Source organism: Geotrypetes seraphini, chromosome 8, assembly GCF_902459505.1.
Source record: "Geotrypetes seraphini chromosome 8, aGeoSer1.1, whole genome shotgun sequence".
NCBI lineage: Eukaryota > Metazoa > Chordata > Amphibia > Gymnophiona > Dermophiidae > Geotrypetes > Geotrypetes seraphini.
In genome coordinates this window covers 9,642,357-9,664,686 of record NC_047091.1, presented here as the reverse complement: position 1 = coordinate 9,664,686, position 22,330 = coordinate 9,642,357, and the positions used below count along the sequence as shown (strand labels likewise).

The 22,330-nt window shown below is 43.0% G+C and overlaps 1 protein-coding gene across 1 annotated transcript in view; it reads right to left on the bottom strand.

Annotated features, from left to right (window-relative positions):
* The window catches only part of PTPRU (protein tyrosine phosphatase receptor type U), a 489,953-nt gene that overhangs the window by 310,609 nt on the left and 157,014 nt on the right, over positions 1-22,330 (bottom strand). The window contains exon 2 of the mRNA XM_033956533.1: positions 12,166-12,294. Within this exon, the coding sequence (XP_033812424.1) occupies positions 12,166-12,294 (129 nt within the window). The remainder of the gene's footprint in view (positions 1-12,165; positions 12,295-22,330) is intronic.

Genomic DNA, 22,330 nt, shown 5'->3' with positions numbered 1-22,330 from the left:
TAATAATAATATTGTCATTTATAGCTAAAGAGATATGATCAAGAAACTGTTTTATTTTACTTTTGTGATTATGATAAACATACCGAGGGCCTCAAAATAGTACCTGGCGGGCCGCATGTGGCCCCCGGGCCGCGTGTTTGAGACCACTGTTCTATACTGATATCGTACAAGGGGGTGCTGAAAAGTTCTCAGCCTAGCCAAGACGGGAATGGCGTAGAGCCATGAAACTTACGAGTTATTCCACATATTCACCCCTAAGTTCAACACACTTGGCACGCATGTCTGAAGTTTCTGTAAACCTGCCAAAAAAAATACTCTGATGTCTGGTCACTGAAATACTGCTCTGCTGCTGCATTCACCTCCAAATCACTCGGAAATTGTCACCCTTTCAAACTTTTTTTAAGGTTTGGAAACAAGATCTGGTGAGTAGGGTGGATGGTCTATGCACTGAACCCCCAACGGCATCAAAACATCCATCGTTTTGCCAGCCTTGTGAGCTGGTGCATTGTCTTGCAAAAAGAGAACTCCTTTCTGCAGCTTCCCTCTCCTTTTTTTCTTTCAATGCCTCCTTCTCCCTCTCCTTTTTTTCTTTCAATGTCTCCTTTAATCAGCATAGCAAATTACAGTAGTATTCTGTATTCTGTGTTTGGCCCCTTGGAAGATAGTCAACCATTACAACACCTTCCTGATCCCAAAACACTATGGCCATGACCTTTCCTGCTGACTTTTGGGTCTTGAATTTCCCTAGCCCTGGAGAACCTGAGTGCATAGACTGTTGTTTTGTCTCAGGATCATAGTGGTGTAACCATGTTTCATCAACAGTAACTAGTCATTGCAAAAATGTTGGCACCAGCTCGCTGAAAATGCTGAAAAATCAACTTGGAAGAGTACATTCTACGTCGTTTCTCATCAGCGTTCAAGCATTTGGGCACCCACTTGGCTGACAGCTTCTGCATACCCATCTGCTCCTGGATTATACACCCAACATGATCCCTGGATATCCGTAGTGTCTCAGGCAATTGTTTCAGCTGATATTCACTCATCTACCAAAATCAGATCAACAGTTTCAGGAGCTGACACCGTTTGAGGCCTCCCCGGACCTTGCTGCATCTTCAGTCTTGAAATCTCCACACTGAAAATTTGACCACGTCTTCACTGTGGAGTATGATGGGCATTTGTCACTCAATGTTTGCATCAAACATTCATGGATTTCCTTTAATAATAATAATAATAATTTATTTCTTATATACCGCTATACCGTGAAGTTCGAAGCGGTTTACAATAGTGGTGAAATACCAATAATTTGCAGCTAGTTAAGACAGCAACCACTGACATGATCGCTAACTTTTTGGATTCCTCTAGCCATCTTGGTTCTACGGTCACCCCCTACCTCCATGCACAATAAAGGCGGTTGCTAGCCTCAGAGCCTCATAGAAACATAGAATATGATGGCAGAAAAGGGAGTTTTCTTCTCCAGGAATAGGAACTTCATGAAGGCTCAGAGATGCACACTTGAAAATTCCATGCTTTTCACTGACATGGTCCAATCAATGATCAGAAATAATACACTGCAAAAGTTAGGAGCACCAAAGACAGGTCGACGGTTGGCATAAGTGGATGCAACTGAACCATGCAGAATGCACAACTGGGGGGCCGCCGCGGGTGCGGACTGCTGGGCGAGAAGGACCCATGGTCTGACTCAGCAGAGGTGACGCTTATGTTCTTATGACCGTATTCCTTAAGTTGTGCACATTGTGACGCCCATGTTCCACCCATGTGCATGCCCCTCACAGTTGAGCGCCAAGCGATTTAGGCGCACGGTTTTTAGAAGAGCTCCTGGCACTTATGCACATAAGTTCCAATTATTGATGCCAATCGCATGCACGCGTGTTACTGTTTTATGACTTAGAGGCACTATTGACACCTTAGCCAGCAACTTACGGCATTGCATTCTCTATGTATAGATGGATTTGGGGGAAATTCACTGTTTATTTCTAGGACAAGCACCATAAAATCTGTTTTATTCTTTTGGGATCTTGCTGGGTACTTGTGGCCTCTGCTTGACCTCTACTTGGGCTCAGTGACATAAAAACATAAGAATAGCTCTTGTGGGTCAGACCAATGGTCCATCAAGCCCAGTAGCCCGTCCTCACGGTGGCCAATCCAGGTCCCTAGTACCTGGCCAGAACCCAAGGAGTAGCAACATTCCATTCAGAATCCTAAAGAACAGCAAGATTCCGGAATCCCAAAGAGTAACGAAAGATTCCGGAACCCCAAAGAGTAGCAACATTCCATGCTACCGATCCAGGGCAAGCAGCGGCTTCCCCCATGTCTTTCTCAATAACAGACTATGGACTTTTCCTCCAGGAACTTGTCCAAACCTTTCTTAAAACCAGCTACGCTATCCTCTCTTACCACATCCTCTGGCAACGCGTTCCATAGCTTAACTTTTCTCTGAGTGAAAAAAAAAAATTCCTCCAATTGGTTTTAAAAGTATTTCCCTGTAACTTCATCGAGTGATGCCCGGGGCAGTATTCTCCCTCCTTGCCTTCATCTCTGAACCCCTGCTGCACACGCACCCCCCCCTTCCCTTCCCCCATACCTCTTTAATTTTCACGGCGCGAGCCACATCACAAACTTGCTGCCCGTGTCGGCTCTCCCTCTGACATCACTTCCTAGGAGCGGGGACCCGGAAGTGACGTCAAAGAAAGCCGATGCTGGCATGAGCAGCGGGTTGGAATTGATGCTTGCACCGGTGAAAAGCTAGAGTACAGTGGCGGGGGTGGATGGAAGGCATGCATGCAGCAGGGGGAGGAGTGGGAAGGAACGGGGGGGCAGAGAGGAGGACGGGTGCCGGCACCCCCACCAAGACGGCGCCCGGGGCGGACCGCCCCCCGCCCTTCCTTACTCTGCCACTGACTGGGCTTGCTGGACCTTCAGCCTTTCCCAGTATAGCAACTTTTATGTTCTTACATAGATAGATAGATAGCTTATCTACAGCGAGATAAACTGTTCCCTTGAAAGCATTCCAGATAATTGACACATCAGTGAGGTAATTAGGAACGACTGGAGCTTGTCCTGTGGTTCTATGCATATTTAACAATTTCTTGATGTATTATACTTTTTGGAGAATAATTCTGTATAGGGTGTCTAGGATGCAACGCAGATGTTAAGAGCCATGCATGCAAAAAACCTCTTCCAGTCAATATTCAGCCTTGGGGGGGGGGGGGTGGCTGTTTCTTTTAAACATCAGCCGCTATGATGGAAATCCAGTTAATTCAGTGCCAATATCTGGACAGCAGCCGAAATTGAATGTCCGGATGCCATGGTGACCGGTGCTAATACCCAGACGGCAGCGATATTCGGTCCATTATCCAGAGAATTACCCAGTTGGCAGACTAACAAGGGAAGGATTAAGGCACAAGCAAACTAGGCAGGTGCCTAAGGCCCACTTGGTTAGGAGAGGCCTTTTCAAATGGTTCCCAAGACAGATTTTTGCCCTGATAATGCATTTGTTGGATAGAGAGTTGGGGGGGGGGGGAGGGGGTCAGAGCCACCGCTGCCCACAGAAGTCTGTGTAGTCTCCTCATCTCGTGCACACTGTCATCTAGTCAGCGAGCGATGGCACGTGGCATTTCATTTTCTGCCATGTTTTCTCTGCTGTGAGAGCCACGTGGAGCCCCGTTTCTGGAAGTCTTACAGTGTATTTATATCACAAGAGAAGCCCAGGGGACTTGTTTGCCTAGAGCCCACCAAAGGATTAATCCTGCCCTTGTTAAGGCAATGATGCATATCATTTGTCCCTTAAGATGAGTTAAATGGGAATAATATGCACTATATTATCTTAACATAACATTAGCTTAAGTTAAAGCAGGAAATGTGATGAGATGCAAAACATTTTATTATGTAAATTACACAACAAAACTTGTGGTGAACCCTGCATTATTCCAGGAGAAATAAGACCAAGACAGCTGATATTATTCCTGTCCAGGAACACCAAGCCGTTAAACTATGCCCTAGTGTTCCCCCAAACCTGAACCTTGCTTCCTCCCTCCTTCAGACACCCCCCCTAAAAAAACTACTTCCTGAAACATCCCATAGAAGTTCTCCTTTCCTCCCCCCCAACGGGCCTATTTCTTCCAATCCCTGGTGGTCTTGGGGTTCCAGGATAGGAATGATATCCGGTCATTCCTGTCTTGCCAGGTTCATAATGGTGCCAGCAACCCCTAGTGGTAGTCTCATGTTACTACTACCAGAGCTCAAGCTGCAATATAAGGTTCCAGTTTCAAATGAATGTGTCCCTTAAAGAAAAATTACCATCAGCATGGACTGTAAATAAATTCATAATGGGGAAATTCTACAAATGGAACTTAACTGGTGCCCCAAAAAATCAGCACTTAATGTTATTCTATAATGGGCACATGAAGATGAGTGCCCATTATAGAACAGCATTAAGTGCTGATTTTGGCGCCCAATTTGGACACACAGCTCCTCTATTCTATAACACTGTGTGCAAATTTTAAGAATGTCCCTAACCTACCCTTATACCTTCCATGGCCATGCCCCCTTTTGAATTTCACGCTATAGGATATGAGTGCACATTATTCGAGAATGGTGCATAGCAAGATGTGCAGCAAATTCTAATTGGGTGCCAACTGGCTCCAATTAGCACTGAATTATTGACACTAATTAGCTTGTTAGTCAATTTAGTCAAGCGCATATCTTGGATTGGCGCCCAATTCTGGGTTCCATATATAGTATCTAGATAACTATGTATAACAGGGCTGCCCAAGTCCGGTCCTCGAGATCTACTGGCAGGCCAGGTTTTCAGGATATCCACAATGAATATGCATGAGAGAGATTTTCCTGCACTGCTTTTTGGTATGTAAATCTCTCTCTCATGCATATGCATTGTGGATATCCTGAAAACCTGGCCTGCCAGTAGATCTCGAGGACCGGACTTGGGCAGCCCTGATGTATAACATCAGATCAAACATATCGCACCCTGCAGAGAAACCCAATAAATCATTACGTGGGTTTAAAGCGGGTCAAAACCACGGGCTCGCGAAGTTAAAAAAAAAACAGTAAAAGTAAAGTAAGTAAAAAAAGAAAGAAAACTCACGGGCACGAAGGGCCAGCGCATACGCAGACCATCTACAGTCAAGGAAGATGGTCTACGCATGCTAAAGGATCGCTCTCTAGCGATCTGTGCGGTCTGAGGGAGAGGCGTACCATCGATCGCCTCCATTTGCATGCTGGCCTATAGTGAATTCATCGGCCCGCATGCAATCGGGCACGGATCTCAGGGTTAGTGAATCTAGCCCTAAGGCCCTTCTACAGTAGAAAACTCTCTGCAAAGTGTTAACAACTGCACATTCGCGGCTTCCCTGTTATCTCGAATTCCCACAGCTATTGTCAATCTGTTCTTAAAGGGTCCAATTAGCCCTTCTTATGTCTCCCTTCCATTCACCCATACACAATTTTCTTGAAATTAAAACCAATTATAGAACAAAAACAAAAGGAAACCTCACCTCATTTGCCCTTGGTGAGGCGATTTGGGGGGATATTTTTTTGCCTGGCCCCTTTTTTTCTGCATGGTGTATTATCAAGGAACAAAGCTGTACTGAACAGTAACAATTTATCGTTTTACACAAAGTTTTACACTTACTTGCTACCACCATTTCATGTTATGAAAAAAAAATCTTCTATATATCAAGAACTGCAGTACAGGTCACAATTTTCTTATTGATTCAGTGTATACTGCTGTGAATTGATATATTCCAGCCAACAAAAAACGTACTTGTCTTTTACAAGGAATTATGGCTGATTCAAACTACAAAATGTAACATGACAGTCTGCCACAGAGCGAGGAAAAATAGTTAGCCCATGAACACGAGAGAAAGCACAGTGGATTTTAAAAGTAAGATCTACAGTAATTCAACCTGTTTGTTTCGATATAAATATTCTCTTTTACCAGGGGTGGGGAACGAAGGCCACAATCCAGTATTTCCCCAATATGCATGTGAGGTACTTGCATACAACGGAGGCAGTGCAATGCATATTCATTGGGGAAATCCTGAAAACCCAACTGGATTGTGGCATTCATTTCTCACCCATCTTTCACTATTTTTGTCTATTTTTAGTTCCCTGTTAGCTTTAAGGATAATATAAACAGTGACTTTTTTTTAAAAAAAAATTTTTGCAATGCTCATGAACTCTCTGTGATCATTTTTCTAGTCTCGTACAAGGAAGAATTGTCTACAGATGCTGTACACGAACTTAGGTCCCTTCTTCAGATGTGACCCGACTAATGAATAGATTGCTCTGATTGTAAATAATCACATTAAAATATCAGAGATGATTCATGGAGCTGTGTTTATATTCGTCCAGAGAACAAAATTATTCCTTTACTTATAAATGAATATCGCAAGAGACTCTACTTCAAATTAGTAAGACGTGAATTCTAATGCCCACTCTACAAGCTTTTGACAGCCTGCTGGGTGATCTCCCCATGGGGGTCTGTTTTGCTCCCAAACTCCCCCCTAGGGAACAGGTGTCAAAGTTCCTCCTCGAGGGCCGCAATCCAGTCGGGTTTCAGGATTTCCCCAATGAATATGTATTGAAAGCAGTGCATGCAAACAGATCTAGGGGCACAAAATACAGAATAGAACAATGTCTATATTAACAAAAAAAATCCCTTTAAAGTGTCCTAAATACCCTACAGACCTTTTTCACCTTTTCTTTTAATAGCAAAGGATGTCATTAATCTATCAAATTTAATTTATAACTATTTGACTGCCATATTGAGAGTGTGAAGCTTCTTAAACGAGAGAAGGGCATGAAAAAAGTGCTTCTTAACAGATCTTCCCAAACTTATCCTAAGGACCCCATTATTGATCCCTCTAAGATGAGAAGGAGTCCTCTTTCTACAGTTCTATCAGTAGGGGGTGCTGTTTTATTACCACATTTTCAATAGTGAAGGACAGGCAAGCTTTTACAGGTCTCCAGGGAACCTATCTGTTCCTAGTAACGGACACTACAGTATTGAAGCACTGCCCTCCACTGGCAGCAATGTGAACATAAGAATATAAGAATAGCCTTACTGGGTCAGACCAATAATCCAGGTCACTAGTACCTGGCCAAAACCCAAGGAGTAGCAATATGCCATGCTACCGATCTAGGGCAAGCAGTGGCTTCCCCCATGTCTTTCTCAACAACATACTATGGACTTTTCCTCCAGGAACTTATTAAAACCTTTCTTAAAACCAGCTGCGCTATCCGCTCTTACCACATCCTCTGGCAACGCGTTCCAGAGCTTAACTATTTTCTGGGTGAAAAAATATTTCCTCCTATTGGTTTTAAAAGTATTTCCCTAGTCTTTGTAATTTTAACGGAGTGAAAAATCGATCCACTTGTACCCGTTCTACTCCACTCAAGATTTTGTAGACTTCAATCCTATCTCCCCTCAGCCGTCTCTTTTCCAAGCTGAAGAACCCTAACCGTTTTAGTCTTTCCTCATACGAAAGGAGTTCCATCCCCTTTACCATCTTGATCGCTCTTCTTTGGAGGCAATAGTGGACCCCACAGCCGGAATACTGGACCCCACAGTCAGTCAGGTTTCAAAGATATCTACCATGATTATCCTTGAGCTAAAACCAATTACATGCAAATGTGCATCATTAATATTCATGAAAACTCAACTGGCAGTGGGTCCCCAGGACAGGTTAGGTACTCATTTTCTTAAATAGGTACCTAGTGAATGGTTGATTGATCCCAATCAAAACAACTTACGTTTATTATATGTCCCTAGTGGGCTCACAATCTAAATTTTCTGTACTCAGGATAATGGAGGGCCCATTTCACGAACCATTAGGTTACTCCTCTAATGGGCACTGAAGCACAATCTTGTGCATCCAGGTCTAAGGTAAAAAAGTACTGCACCTCGGTCCGTAGTGATTCCCTGATGGAACACAGATGGAAAAGAGGAAGCAGAGGAGTGCTCAAATGGGGATTTATAAGGATATTCAGAGGGTTTTGTTAAGCATTGTGTGTGATTGTATGAATGACCTGCCAGACAAAAGGGAGGGTGGTAGGGTGGGGGTGAGGGAGGGATGAGTAGATAAGATATTGTTTGTTGTGATTTTGCAAAAATATTCCTAATGTATGTTTACATACGATACGATGTATTTGTGAATTGCACTATTTGTAAGATGTTAAAAATATAATAAAGACTGAAGTAAAAAAAAAAAAAAAAAGGATATTCAAGTAACTTCTTTTTTTTTTTTTCTTTTCCTTTTCTTGGTGATAAAATAGAGATCGGATCGCATGCTGGTGAGACAGATGGGCTGAACGATCTCAAGGGAGCGATGCGGCTTTATTTCATAGTGAAAGAGACACAAGGGACGAGAGCAGGCACACAAGAAAACAAAAAGACCGAGCGCTCGTCTTTCGCTGCTGCACAAAGGGTCTTAAAACCAGGGCGGTGGAGTCGCTACGCCCGACCTTCGACTCCAACTTCTCTTTTTGGTGACCCCCCTCAAAAGCGCGCCGGACTTTGGCGCGCCAACAATCCCGTGGCGAAACTTGCGCGCAGGACATATGCACGTCGCCGTTTCCGCAGCTTTTAAGCCTTTCCGTTAGCGCTGTGAGGAGGGGCTGGGGGGGAACCCCCTACTACATTTACAAATAGTTTTCAGTGTACTTGGGGGGGTTCTCCCCCAACCTCCCCCAACTGGAGTGTGAGGACTTATAAATGTAGTGGGGGGGATTCTCCCCCCCCCTCACAGCGCTAACGGAAAGGCTTAAAAGTGGTGGAAGCGGAGGAGCGCATATGTCCTGCATGCAATTTACCAAATCTAAATACACTATATTCGTTGGGCTTTGGGGGTCCCAGGTCAGGTTTGGTCAGCCTTGCTCTGGAGACAGAGGTAACATTATAACATAGTAAATGATGGCAGATAAAGACCTGAACGGTCCATCCGGTCTGCCAATTAGTTATTCTCATTAAAAATACATGATTAAATTCACTTGTCTCTTCTGGGTCATAGACTGTAAAGTCCATCTTGGTATTGTCCTAGGTTCCAAATGCTGAAGTTGTCATCCAATCAAGCCATTGTGACATCACTTCTGAGGTTGGCTCTTAGGCACTGGTGGAATGAGGCATTATGACATCACAATCTCAGCTCTGGAATGTTGCTACTCCTTGGTATAGGACAATCAAGCCATTGTGACATCAATGCTGAGGTTGGCTCTTAGGCATTGGTGGAATGAGGCATTATGACATCACAATCTCAGCTCTGGAATGTTGCTACTCCTTAGTATAGGACAATCAAGCCATTGTGACATCACTTCTGAGGTTGGCTCTTAGGCACTGGTGGAATGAGGCATTATGACATCACAATCTCAGCTCTGGAATGTTGCTACTCCTTGGTATAGGACAATCAAGCCATTGTGACATCACTTCTGAGGTTGGCTCTTAGGCACTGGTGGAATGAGGCATTATGACATCACAATCTCAGCTCTGGAATGTTGCTACTCCTTGGTATAGGACAATCAAGCCATTGTGACATCACTTCTGAGGTTGGCTCTTAGGCACTGGTGGAATGAGGCATTATGACATCACAATCTCAGCTCTGGAATGTTGCTACTCTTTGGGTTTCTGCCAGGTAACATAGTAACACAGTAAATGACGGCAGATAAAGACCTGAACGGTCCATCCGGTCTGCCAATTAGTTATTCTCATTAAAAATACATGATTAAATTCACTTGTCTCTTCTTTGATATTTCTGGGTCATGGACTGTAAAGTCCATCTTGGTATTGTCCTAGGTTCCAAATGCTGAAGTTGTCATCCAATCAAGCCATTGTGACATCACTTCTGAGGTTGGCTCTTAGGCACTGGTGGAATGAGGCATTATGACATCACAATCTCAGCTCTGGAATGTTGCTACTCCTTGGTATAGGACAATCAAGCCATTGTGACATCACTTCTGAGGTTGGCTCTTAGGCACTGGTGGAATGAGGCATTATGACATCACAATCTCAGCTCTGGAATGTTGCTACTCTTTGGGTTTCTGCCAGGTAACATAGTAACACAGTAAATGACGGCAGATAAAGACCTGAACGGTCCATCCGGTCTGCCAATTAGTTATTCTCATTAAAAATACATGATTAAATTCACTTGTCTCTTCTTTGATATTTCTGGGTCATGGACTGTAAAGTCCATCTTGGTATTGTCCTAGGTTCCAAATGCTGAAGTTGTCATCCAATCAAGCCATTGTGACATCACTTCTGAGGTTGGCTCTTAGGCACTGGTGGAATGAGGCATTATGACATCACAATCTCAGCTCTGGAATGTTGCTACTCCTTGGTATAGGACAATCAAGCCATTGTGACATCACTTCTGAGGTTGGCTCTTAGGCACTGGTGGAATGAGGCATTATGACATCACAATCTCAGCTCTGGAATGTTGCTACTCTTTGGGTTTCTGCCAGGTAACATAGTAACACAGTAAATGACGGCAGATAAAGACCTGAACGGTCCATCTGGTCTGCCAATTAGTTATTCTCATTAAAAATACATGATTAAATTCACTTGTCTCTTCTTTGATATTTCTGGGTCATGGACTGTAAAGTCCATCTTGGTATTGTCCTAGGTTCCAAATGCTGAAGTTGTCATCCAATCAAGCCATTGTGACATCACTTCTGAGGTTGGCTCTTAGGCACTGGTGGAATGAGGCATTATGACATCACAATCTCAGCTCTGGAATGTTGCTACTCCTTGGTATAGGACAATCAAGCCATTGTGACATCACTTCTGAGGTTGGCTCTTAGGCACTGGTGGAATGAGGCATTATGACATCACAATCTCAGCTCTGGAATGTTGCTACTCTTTGGGTTTCTGCCAGGTAACATAGTAACACAGTAAATGACGGCAGATAAAGACCTGAACGGTCCATCCGGTCTGCCAATTAGTTATTCTCATTAAAAATACATGATTAAATTCACTTGTCTCTTCTGGGTCATAGACTGTAAAGTCCACCTGGTATTGTCCTAGGTTCCGAGTGCTGAAATTGCCGTCCAAGCTCACTCCAGCCTATCCAACCATCCCGTTGTTTGCAGGATATCTATTGTAAGGTCTGGCCAGTAACGTCCTCATGTTCCAAGTTAGTGGCGTTCCCACTGATGCCTTCCCCAGCCCATCCTACTCTGAATCACTATGGCCTAGATCAGGGGTAGGGCACTCCGGTCCTCGAGAGCCGCATTCCAGTCGGGTTTTCAGGATTTCATAAGAACATAAGAAGTTGCCCCCGCTGAGTCAGACCAGAGGTCCATCTTGCTCAGCGGTCCGCCCTCGCCAATAGGGAGAGGAGGAGATAGTGGATGCTGCAGATGAGCAGACTAGATGGACCATCTGGCCTTTATCTGCCATCATGTTTCTATGTTTCTAATAACATTACAAAGAGAAGGCCTTGCGTGAATTGAGGTTCAAAGTCAAATTAAACTCTGAAGGGTTCTTATTCGAATTTCAAAGGCATCCCCCCCCCCCCCAAAAAAGGTGGCTTTTTAATTTCCCTTTGAATTTATCTAGAATTTTTTTCTTCCCTCACCTGGGTCGGTAACAGATTCCAAATTTGAGGGGCTGTGACTGAAAAGAGGGTGTTAACGCCTTAGTATTTATGGTTCTCAAAGATGGTAGAGTAAGAAGGTTGTTATCCTCCGACCTTAGAGTACGAAAGGATAATCACTCTGTCCAAAAAATAGTGGAGCTTTAAATAGTTGTACCTTAAATGTTATTAATGCGAATCTGTTAAAATCAGGGGTGTCAAAGTCCCTCCTCGAGGGCCGGAATCCAGTCGGGTTTTCTGGATTTCCCCAATGAATATGCATTGAAAGCAGTGCATGCAAATAGATCTCATGCAGATTCATTGGGGAAATCCTGAAAACCCGACTGGATTCTGGCCCTCGAGGACCGACTTTGACACCTGTGTGTTAAGTGATTCTATGGCTAATGGGTAACCAGTGAGATTTCTTTAGCAGGGGCGTAACAGAAAAGTCCCTGACTTCAGTGAATCTGCTTGCGCAAAGTGTGAACTGGCAATTGCCCCAGGTTTGGGGGGGGGGAGGGGGGTGACTGATGCGAAGCAGTCTGAGGAAGTGAGAACTTACCGTGAGGAAGGTCCGACGGCGCACGAGACCCGGCGGAACTCTGCGCCAGCTCCCAGTCGAAGTCATCGCTTTCACTTTGGCTGTACTCGCATTGGCTCGGGTCGCCGTCCTCCTCGAAGGTGCAGCCAGCTGTTTGCAAAACCAAAACAAGATAGCATCACTAAATTAGTCCCTTACAAATGGGCTCAGAGAGAAGCGCAGCGGCGTGGCGAATGAAGGCCCAGGGCCAAAGTCGCAATACGAGGTGGGATCGATTACTTGATTACTGTTTAACTCTTTATTAATAAATGTCACCCAAAAAGAGCAAAAAAAACATCTTCAGATAGTTCAAAATACGGCCATCAAATTAATACACAACCGCAAAAAATTTGACCATTGATTGAGTGGCATTGGCTCCCTATTGCCCATCGCATTACTTTTAAAATCTTGCTTTTAGTTTTTAAAACATTGACTACAAACGAACCCCAATTCATCAATAGATTACTCATTCCATATAGTACATCACGCTCTTTAAGATCCACTGATCAAAAACTTCTGACCGTTCCGTCACTAAAAGTCATTGGAACTCGTCGCCCTGACATTTTTTCTGTAATGGCCCCACAATTATGGAACAGTTTGCCCCAGTATCTCAGAGTAGAAAATGATCTGAAACAGTTTAAAAGCAGCTTAAAGAGTTTCCTTTTTAAAGATGCGTTTGATATGTAATGTAATTTATTTCTTATATACCGCTACATCCGTTAGGTTCTAAGCGGTTTGAAGAAAATATACATTAAGATTATAAATGAGAAGTAAGAAGGTACTTAAAAAAATTCCCTTACTGTCCCGAAGGCTCACAATCTAACTAAAGTACCTGGAAATTAATAAAGAAGAGAAAATAAAGATGGTTGAAAAAAGAAAAATTCTATGTGAACTTATAGGATGGAAATTAAACTGACAGTGAAGAACTGTATGAAAAATACATATGGAATGCAGTTAGAGAGGGTAGGTTACAATCTATTGATGGTATTTGTTTAATTGGAAGGTGTTAAGGTGAGTCATTTGGGGGAAGGTTATCTGAAGGTAGGTGAGCTTAATTAAGGATTATTATCAATTTTTTTTCTTTTTTTACCTTTTTATTTCGCTGTTCTCTCCCCTACCTGTTGTATTTTTACCATTTATGTTTTCTTTAATATATACAATTGTAGTTCTACCCTTTCTTTCCTTGTGTGTCTGTTAGTTGGTATGACTTTATTTATTAATTTGTATGATAATGTGTTAAATTTATGTATCCTTTTATAATTGATCTGACGTATCTATTTTTTATCTGTCAATCGCTTAGCAAATTAAATTAAGCGATTCGATAAGTCAAAAATAAACTTGAAACTTGGATTGGGAAGGATCCCGTCTCAGCACAGTTTGGAAAATCATACCTGCACATCCCCTCTTATTCATTTGATTTTTTATTTTTTTTTAGGCTGTCCTCCTAAAGCAGTGATTCCCAACCCTGTCCTGGAGGAACACTAGGCCAATCGGGTTTTCAGGCTAGCCCTAATGAATATGCATGAGAGAGATTTGCATATGATGGAAGTGATAGGCATGCAAATTTGCTTCATGCATATTCATTAGGGCTAGCCTGAAAACCCAATTGGCCTGGTGTTCCTCCAAGACAGGGTTGGGAACCACTGCTTTAACCCAGTGATTCCCAACCCTGTCCTGGAGGAACATCAGGCCAATCGGGTTTTCAGGGTAGCCCTAATGAATATGCATGAGAGAGATTTGCATATGATGGAAGTGATAGGCATGCAAATTTGCTTCATGCATATTCATTAGGGCTAGCCTGAAAACCCAATTGGCCTGGTGTTCCTCCAGGACAGGGTTGGGAACCACTGCCCTAATGAATATGCATGAGAGAGATTTGCATATGATGGAAGTGATAGGCATGCAAATTTGCTTCATGCATATTCATTAGGGCTAGCCTGAAAACCCAATTGGCCTGGTGTTCCTCCAGGACAGGGTTGGGAACCACTGTCCTAAAGAAGCTCAGAACAGGTTACAAATCATGTAAGTAAGCATTTTTCCTTATCTGCCTATCTAATGCGCCCGGGGCGGTGGAGGATTAAAAATATTCAGCAGTTAGGTTGATTTTTAAATGGTCAAAAGACAAACATATAACGCTTTATTATTGGCTCCCGGTAGAGGGACGAGTACTTTTTAAATTTGGCTGTATTTTTTTTATTAAGCTTTAAATGCCTTACTGCCAAAATATTTAGCTGATGCTACAAAATGTATCACAAAGTCCTTCTTTCTTTGCTTTTCCTTAGGTGATAAGTTGGTCACAAGGAGCAGGGTGCTGAGGCTGTAGTTCTAATTAGAGAATGACACGGGGGGGACACATTTTTCCCCTTCCCCGCAGGAACTCAATTTCTCCGTCCGGTCGCCGTGAGTTTTATCGCTGTCGCTGTCCTTGCCCCATTCCTGTAAGCTCTGCCTTAACCGCACAAGCCTCAAACACTTATGATTTTAAAGTGTTTGAGGCTTGTGCAGATGAGGACGGAGCTTAGGCATTGGTGGAATGAGGCATTATGACATCACAATCTGAGCTCTAGAATGTTGCTACTTATGATTCTAAAGTGTTTGAGGCTTGTGCAGATGAGGACAGAGCTTAGGCATTGGTGGAATGAGGCATTATGACATCACAGTCTGAGCTCTAGAATGTTGCTACTTGTGATATTAAAGTGTTGGAGGCTTGTGCAGATGAGGACGGAGATTAAGCATTGGTGGAATGAGGCATTATGACATCACAGTCTGAGCTCTAGAATGTTGCTACTTGTGATATTAAAGTGTTGGAGGCTTGTGCAGATGAAGACGGAGCTTAGGCATTGGTGGAATGAGGCATTATGACATCACAATCTGAGCTCTAGAATGTTGCTACTTAGGATTTTAAAGTGTTTGAGGCTTGTGCAGATGAGGACGGAGCTTAGGCATTGGTGGAATGAGGCATTATGACATCACAGTCTGAGCTCTAGAATGTTGCTACTTGTGATTTTAAAGTGTCTGAGGCTTGTGCAGTTGAGGATAGAGTTTGCAGGAATGGGGCAGGACAGGAAAAGAACTCACCGGGATGGGAAAATAAGTTCCCGCGGAGATGGGGAAAAATTTGTCCCTGTTCCATTCTCTAGTTTTAACCACTATGGCACACTGTTTTGAGAGCTGGCAACCGTGTAATCATTTATTTATAATACACAATCATTTATGACTGATTTTTTTTTTTTTTTTTTTGCTAAGTCTTGTTTTTCCCTGCCTAGTAATATATGGATAAATGCTTTAAAGTAAAATTTAAAATCAGATGCAAGACTACAATAAGTTTTTAGGAGAAAAATGACTCCCACGGGAACCAGCTATGTAGAACGTGACCTCCATGTAGCATTGCAGAATCAAGTAGCCCAGCTTGGTCCTAGACCCTGAGAAACCCAGGTCCTTTGTAGGCTCGATACTTGTGGCCCACCAAGAGACCGGTGTTGCAGTTTTGTGATTAAGAAATGAAGTTATGGATTATTTGCAATCTCCTAGCTACAAGATTCAAGATCAGTGTTTCTTAAACCTGTCCCCTAGAGAGGCAGATTTGCATACAATAGAGGTGACAGGCATGCAAATATGTCTCATGCATATTCATTAAATATTAAATACAGGGTTAACAAAAATGTAACTCACTTCAAGCAGCTAATATAATATTACAAACTAGTGTTTAAGCCCGTTACATTAACGGGTGCTAGTAAAGCCTCCTTCCCTCACATATCCCCTATTTTCAGCCCCAGCTCCAAAACCCATTTTTACCCCGCCCCCTTCTCCCATCTTTTCCCTTTCAGCTTCCAGCCCCAGCCCCCTTTTCTCACCAGCAGCATTTCCCTCCCCTCCCCCACTTCCCTGTGCAGCAGCATTTCTGTTTGTTTCTGGCCGGCTCCCTTACAGTCCCCTTGACGAAGTTATTTTTAAGTTCAAAGCCGTCGCCGCGGCTCCTCTCACGATCCGTGCCTGCCTCGGAAGCCTTCTCTCTGACATGACGTCAGAGAGGCTTCCGACGCAGGTGCGGCTCGTGAGAGGAGCCGCGGCGGCAGCTTTGAACTTAAAAATAACTTTGGCAAGGGACTGTAAGGGAGCCGGCCAGACCGCGGGCCGCGCTGTGTTAGATGGAGTGAGGGAGGGAGGGGGAGTCACCTCCGTGCATCCCTGCTTAAGGCTCCTCCGCATGCGCAGAAGAAACCACCACTGACTCCTTCTACTGCGCATGCGAAGCCACGGAGCTACAGAGCACGGATCACGCAGGGTAGGAGTGCGCATGCGCGCTTAGGGTTTTATTATTAGTGATGAAGCTATTTTTCAAATATATTATATTTATTATTTAATAATATCAAATACACAAACCAATCACAATTAAATAAGCTAACAATAAAATTATATCACTTACTCAATGAACATCTAAGTGCTGTGTTACTACTCCTAATAATGCATATTCGTTAGGGATATTTGAACACCCAGAGATCACCTTCTAACAGAATCGTGAACATCTGGCAACTCCATCTAGCAGCAGGTTACAGAGCTCCACGCATCAGCTTAGCCTCTGTTCTCATCACAAATCAGAACCCAAGTGCTGCCAAGGCATTTGAGGTGGCATAACATTTGCGACTGCTAATCTGACTACAGACCACCGGTTCATAGACAGCTCCGCGAAAGACAAAGGTGCGCACCGACAACTGAGCGCAAGACGGAGGCGCGCACCTGAGAAAATTACAGTTTTTAGGGGCTCCGACGGGGGGTTTTGTTGGGGAGCCCCCTCCCAGTTTACTTAATAGAGATTGCGCCGGCGTTGTGGGGGGTTTGGGGGGTGCGCACTGTTCCCTCTAAGCTGAGCAGGAGTCCTCCACCCACAGTCTCACCAATAGAGGGTGCTGTTTTACTGTCACATTTTTCAATTGTGAGGGACATGCAAGTTCTGCAGGACTCCAGGGAACATACCTGTCCTTAGCGACTGAAAATATTCCACCCCCTAGTGGTAGCAATGCAGCTGGAGGACACCTGCTCAGCTTAGAGGGAACACCCTCCACATTTTACTGTAAACTTAACTTTTTCCCTAAAAACAGGGAAAAAGTGAAGTTTTCAGTAAAATGTGGAGGGTTACAACCTCCCACAATGCCCCCACAATGCGGTGCGATCTCTATTAAGTAAAGTGGGGGGGGTTCCCCCCACGCCCCCCCCACGCCCCTCCCGTCGGATCCCTAAAAACAGTAATTTTCTGTGGCGCGCACCTCCGCGCTGCGCTCAATTGTCTGCACGCGCCTTTATCCCGGCGCGCTTTTGACCTGACACCCAGACCACCACCACCACAACTCAGACTAGGACATCTAGAGAAAGGTGAGGTGTTGAAACTCCACTAATCCTTTAGGTGCAGAAGTAATGAAAATGCCAAGTGACCATCAAGCTCTCTAAAAGACCGATCTATTCTCGGCTCTCGCCAGTGGAGCTGCTCAGACAGTAATACAGCAAGGCACTTCCAAAGCCTTTTCTTTAATAAAGACCTGCTTTCTCGATTCTGCAGGGGAAGGTGCTGCTCCGGGGTCCCAGCAGTGCTGAAACGCAATTTAAATGTAAAGTAGAGGTCGGAAGGGATGGAAAAAGGGAGGGGTAAGGTCACCTGAGCCACAATATTGTTTGGGTGACCCTCTTTCAGGTAGAAGGTCAGTGCCACGAGAGGTCCTGGAATGGAAGCGGTAAGGGGCAGAGCAGATACAAAGATCAATGCCCTTTAAATAGTAACTATGCAGTGGCAGTAGAGCAGACCATGCACCCTACACAACAGAGGCCCACGTGCTTCCACTCTGGAGCTGCAAGCCGTAAAATTGGCCATTATACGGGAATAAAGACTGAGGTTGCTAAAGCATGCGTTATCAGTTCCGGGTCAAAAACACAGACCTCCTGGCTCTCCTTCATCTCCCAGTGAAACTCAGTTTAAAGGCAGCCACCATCTCTCCAAATATGACTTAGGCATCCAACTTTCATGGATCCCAAGAGCAGACAATTTTAATGCCCTTACAGGAGACAGAACTCGTTCTGCTAAGGCAAAATTTAAAGAAATAATAATAATTTAAAAAAGAAATGGAAAGATTTATTGCTTTACAAAGGGGATACTTTAAGAAGTTTCAGGATGTGTGGAAACCATTAACAAAATATTGTAAGGATTAAGTAAAATTATTTCCCTTTTAATTATCAGTTCAGGATATAGGGAGGGGGGTATTTTTATTATTACATATATTATATAATAATGGAAGATATGGATGGGAGGGATGGGAAAGGGGAAGGGATAAAAATTTATATAATGTACCAATGATTGTTTATAAGTGATATATTTATTGTTACTGTGAATGAATATATTTTACACTTAATGTAATTTTGAAAATGAATAAAGAATATAAAAAAAAAAAAATGAAAAAAAGAAAATGTGAAAGCTGTAGCATTTTAAGGGTAATTTATAACACAGCTCCCAAGTCTGCAGAAAAATGACCATTTTGGCACTATTTTATAGAGAAACGTGGCACCTATGTATTTGCATAAATTATTAACGCAAATCCAGCTGCAACAGTAATGACCTTCAAGGTAAGGATATCATGCCAGCTCACAAACATGATGTATTCAAGGTTATATCAAAACTCTGGCAATCTATTCAATAATAGTATTGGGGTTATTCCACAGCGAATATCAGATGATAAGGAGCATGAACTTCATAGACCCCCTATACAATAACACCCTTATAACATTTAAATTATCCATGTGGTCTATGAATCTGGCGACTGGAATCTGAGGGATTTCACCTTGAAAAAGTTATCAGCGAAACATGTTGGAGAATTATATGTCCCCGATTTAGACCACATGAATCAAGCTAAGTATCAATATACTCAAAGCATATTTGATGAAAAAGTTAAAAATGATTTAATTATTTAAAATAAATTAAATATATTAAAATGAATACGCTTTTAACCCGATGACGATTTACCACATAAAGCTTAGAGTAATGAAACTAACTGAACTTTAAGTGATGGTCCTGAGGATCATTTAAATATTATAAAGGTGTTATTGTATAGGGGTCTATGAAGTTCATGCTCCCTATCTCCTGATATGAGCTCACAAACATGTGCATAAGTCAGTGTTTAAATCCCAACTCTTCCCCATTCTGCCTTAAGTCTCACCCCCTACTATATAATACTCTGGCTTGAACTGCACCTATGAAAATAAGAATAGCCTTAATAGGTCAGACCAATGGTCCAGTAGCCCGTTCTCACGGTAGCCAATCCAGGTCCTTAGTCCCTGGCCAAAACCCAAAGAGTAACAACATTCCAGCATCTCAAAGTGTAGCAAGATTCCGGAACCCCAATAAGAACAACATTCCAGAGCTAAGATTGTGATGTCATAATACCTCATTCCACAGTGCCTCACAGCCAACCTCATCAGTGATGCTACAATGACTTAATTGTCCTATACTTGGCTCACGTAAGAACATAAGAATAGCCATACTAGGTCAGACCAATGGTCCATCAAACCCAGTAGCCCTTTCTCATGGTAGCCTAGTACCTGGCCAAAACCCAAGGAGTAGCAAAATTCCATTCAGAATCCCAAAGAGTAACAAAAGATTCCAGAATCTGAAGTAGTAACAACATTCCATGCCACCGATCCATGGCAAGCAGTGGCTTCCCCCGTGTCTTTCTCAATAACAGACTATGGACTTTTCCGCCATGAAATTGTCCAAACCCTTCTTAAAACCAGGGTAAATCAAAAAAATAAAGGCAAAATACATTTAACGACTTTAATAGAAGTAACTGTGAGCAATTGACTATATCACTTTTCCACATGGCCCCCAGAACTTTAAGATCTGCTGCACAGCATCTTCTAACGATCCCATCGCTAAAAATAATAAATATGCGTCGTCAGTTTATTTTTTCAGTCACTGCACCCCAGACATGGAATTCTCTACCGAGCTTTATAAGGGAAGAATCTAATTTAGGAAAATTTAAATGTAAACTAAAAACATTCCTATTTAATGACGCATTCTTAAACTAACTATGCTTCTAAGTGTTTTTTTAAATAATCATGAGAATTTTATAAAGTTTTCTTTCAAGTCTCATTTCCAATTTTACTCTCCTACTAAATTTTATCTTTTTAAAATTATTATCATTATCCCTCCCTTATGTGCTTTCCCTTTATGTTTATTCTTTTTATTTAAAATGTAACTTTTTCCCCATACTTTCCTCTTGTCTCCAGTTTCGTCAAATTTGTTTTTTAACCTTGTTAGTATTATCTTCTATGATTCTGTTTTTACATTGTATTTTATCATATTGTACATCGCTTCGAATTTAGATGAAGCGATTAATCAAAAACATATTAAACTTGAAACTTGAACTTGAAACTTGACCCATTTGTTGTATCGTTCAACTAGCTCCTGCATTCCCGCAGAGAAGTTTTTCGACTGCTCCCAAAGCCAGGTGAGCGCCACTTTCTCTAATTCATCATGATTTGTCTTTTGCTCTCCAGGTCCAAGTGACGCGCCCATGTCTCATCGCCGGTGACAATTCTCTCCAGAATATTCAGATCTTCTTCATACCGTCTCAGGAACCGGGTCACAACCTCCACATGCTGTGTTGCCTGTGCAGATCAGTAAGCTGTTTTGGGAACCCATCGTGCGCAGATTCACCTCTATCCCAAGACTTCGTGCATTTTGGCAAATGGAGATCCATAGCCGATATCCAAATTTGAGACACTGTTATCCATCGGTCTTCTCTAATCAAGGCATCCGCCCTGTCAATGTGCTCTCGTGTGCACGACGTTGATGGGTGACCAGAACGACCTTGGTCGGTTTTCTTCCCGCTTTAAACCTTTGTACCCACTCATAAACCTTCCGTTGATTCGTGGTGCTATGTCCATACTGAGTCAATATCCGACCGTGAATTTCCACTGGCTTCACTCCCTCTGCCCGAAGAAAACGCACTACTGCGCGTTGGTCTTCGAGGGTGAAATCTTGCAGTGGAGCGTCCATGTTTCTGACCTCGTGGCTGCCACATGACTAAAGGCCGAGCGCTGCACTGTGCATGGACGAACTATTGCATTTCGCTAGCTCTGTTCCGGTTATCGTGTAATTTTAAAAAATTACCTTTAATTTTTGATTCACCTTCGGAACCTAATTTCTTGAGACCATTTATGTGAGTATTTATAAAATTTACCTGGCTAAAAAGACTCAGATGTTGTGAAAACCAACAGTAATTAATAAAACGCTTCCACATCAGTAAGATGCAGCTCTTGTTTCATTTTAAGGAGGTTTTTTTTAGCCGGTGAGGTGAACGCTCCACCACCGCTATTCCACCACTGTGGAGGTGGGAGGGCCCTTGTCTGAGGCTTTTTCCTCCATTTGAAAATTGACTTTCAGCATGCACTGTGTTATCAATATACCATCTGACATTATGCATCTTATTGATGTGGAAGTGTTTTATTAATTATAAAATTTACCTCCCATAGATATAGTCGTGTCATGTTATTTTCCTTTGACCCAAAGTTATCCATCCCAGTGACTCTGGTAGGTTAAAAGGACTGAGTAAAAAGCAACCAAGCAGTTCAATTTTCCACTCGGAATTCAGTGCATTCTGATTTCTGCTTTTTCATTTGTTTTTCATGTGTCTTCTCTCTTACAAAGCCCTGTACCACCAACTCAATATCACCAGGAGCTGGAATACCCAGCTCAGAGCTCCCCAAACTTATCCAGTTGGCCAGTTGGCAGAGACGTTCTGGGTTTCAAGCGCAAGTTGGATTCATACCTTCTTGCAAATCACATCGGGGGATACGGGAAATCCGGGTCTCCAATAAGGAGCACCTAACTGGGCCTCCGCGTGTGCGGATCGCCGGACTAGATGGACCTAGGTCTGATCCGGCGAAGGCGTTTCTTATGTTCTTATGTGGCCATTCAGCTTTCCAGAATATCTACCATGAATATTCCTGATAAAAACTTAGATCACTGGGTCTCATCAGGATGCATATATCAAAAACTAATCCTACAACGCGGGAGTCACCACCCAGGAAAAAAAAATTCTTGACGTCGCTGGGGACAATTTATCAAGAACCTCAATTCAGAATGCGGCAGTAGTCAATAAGC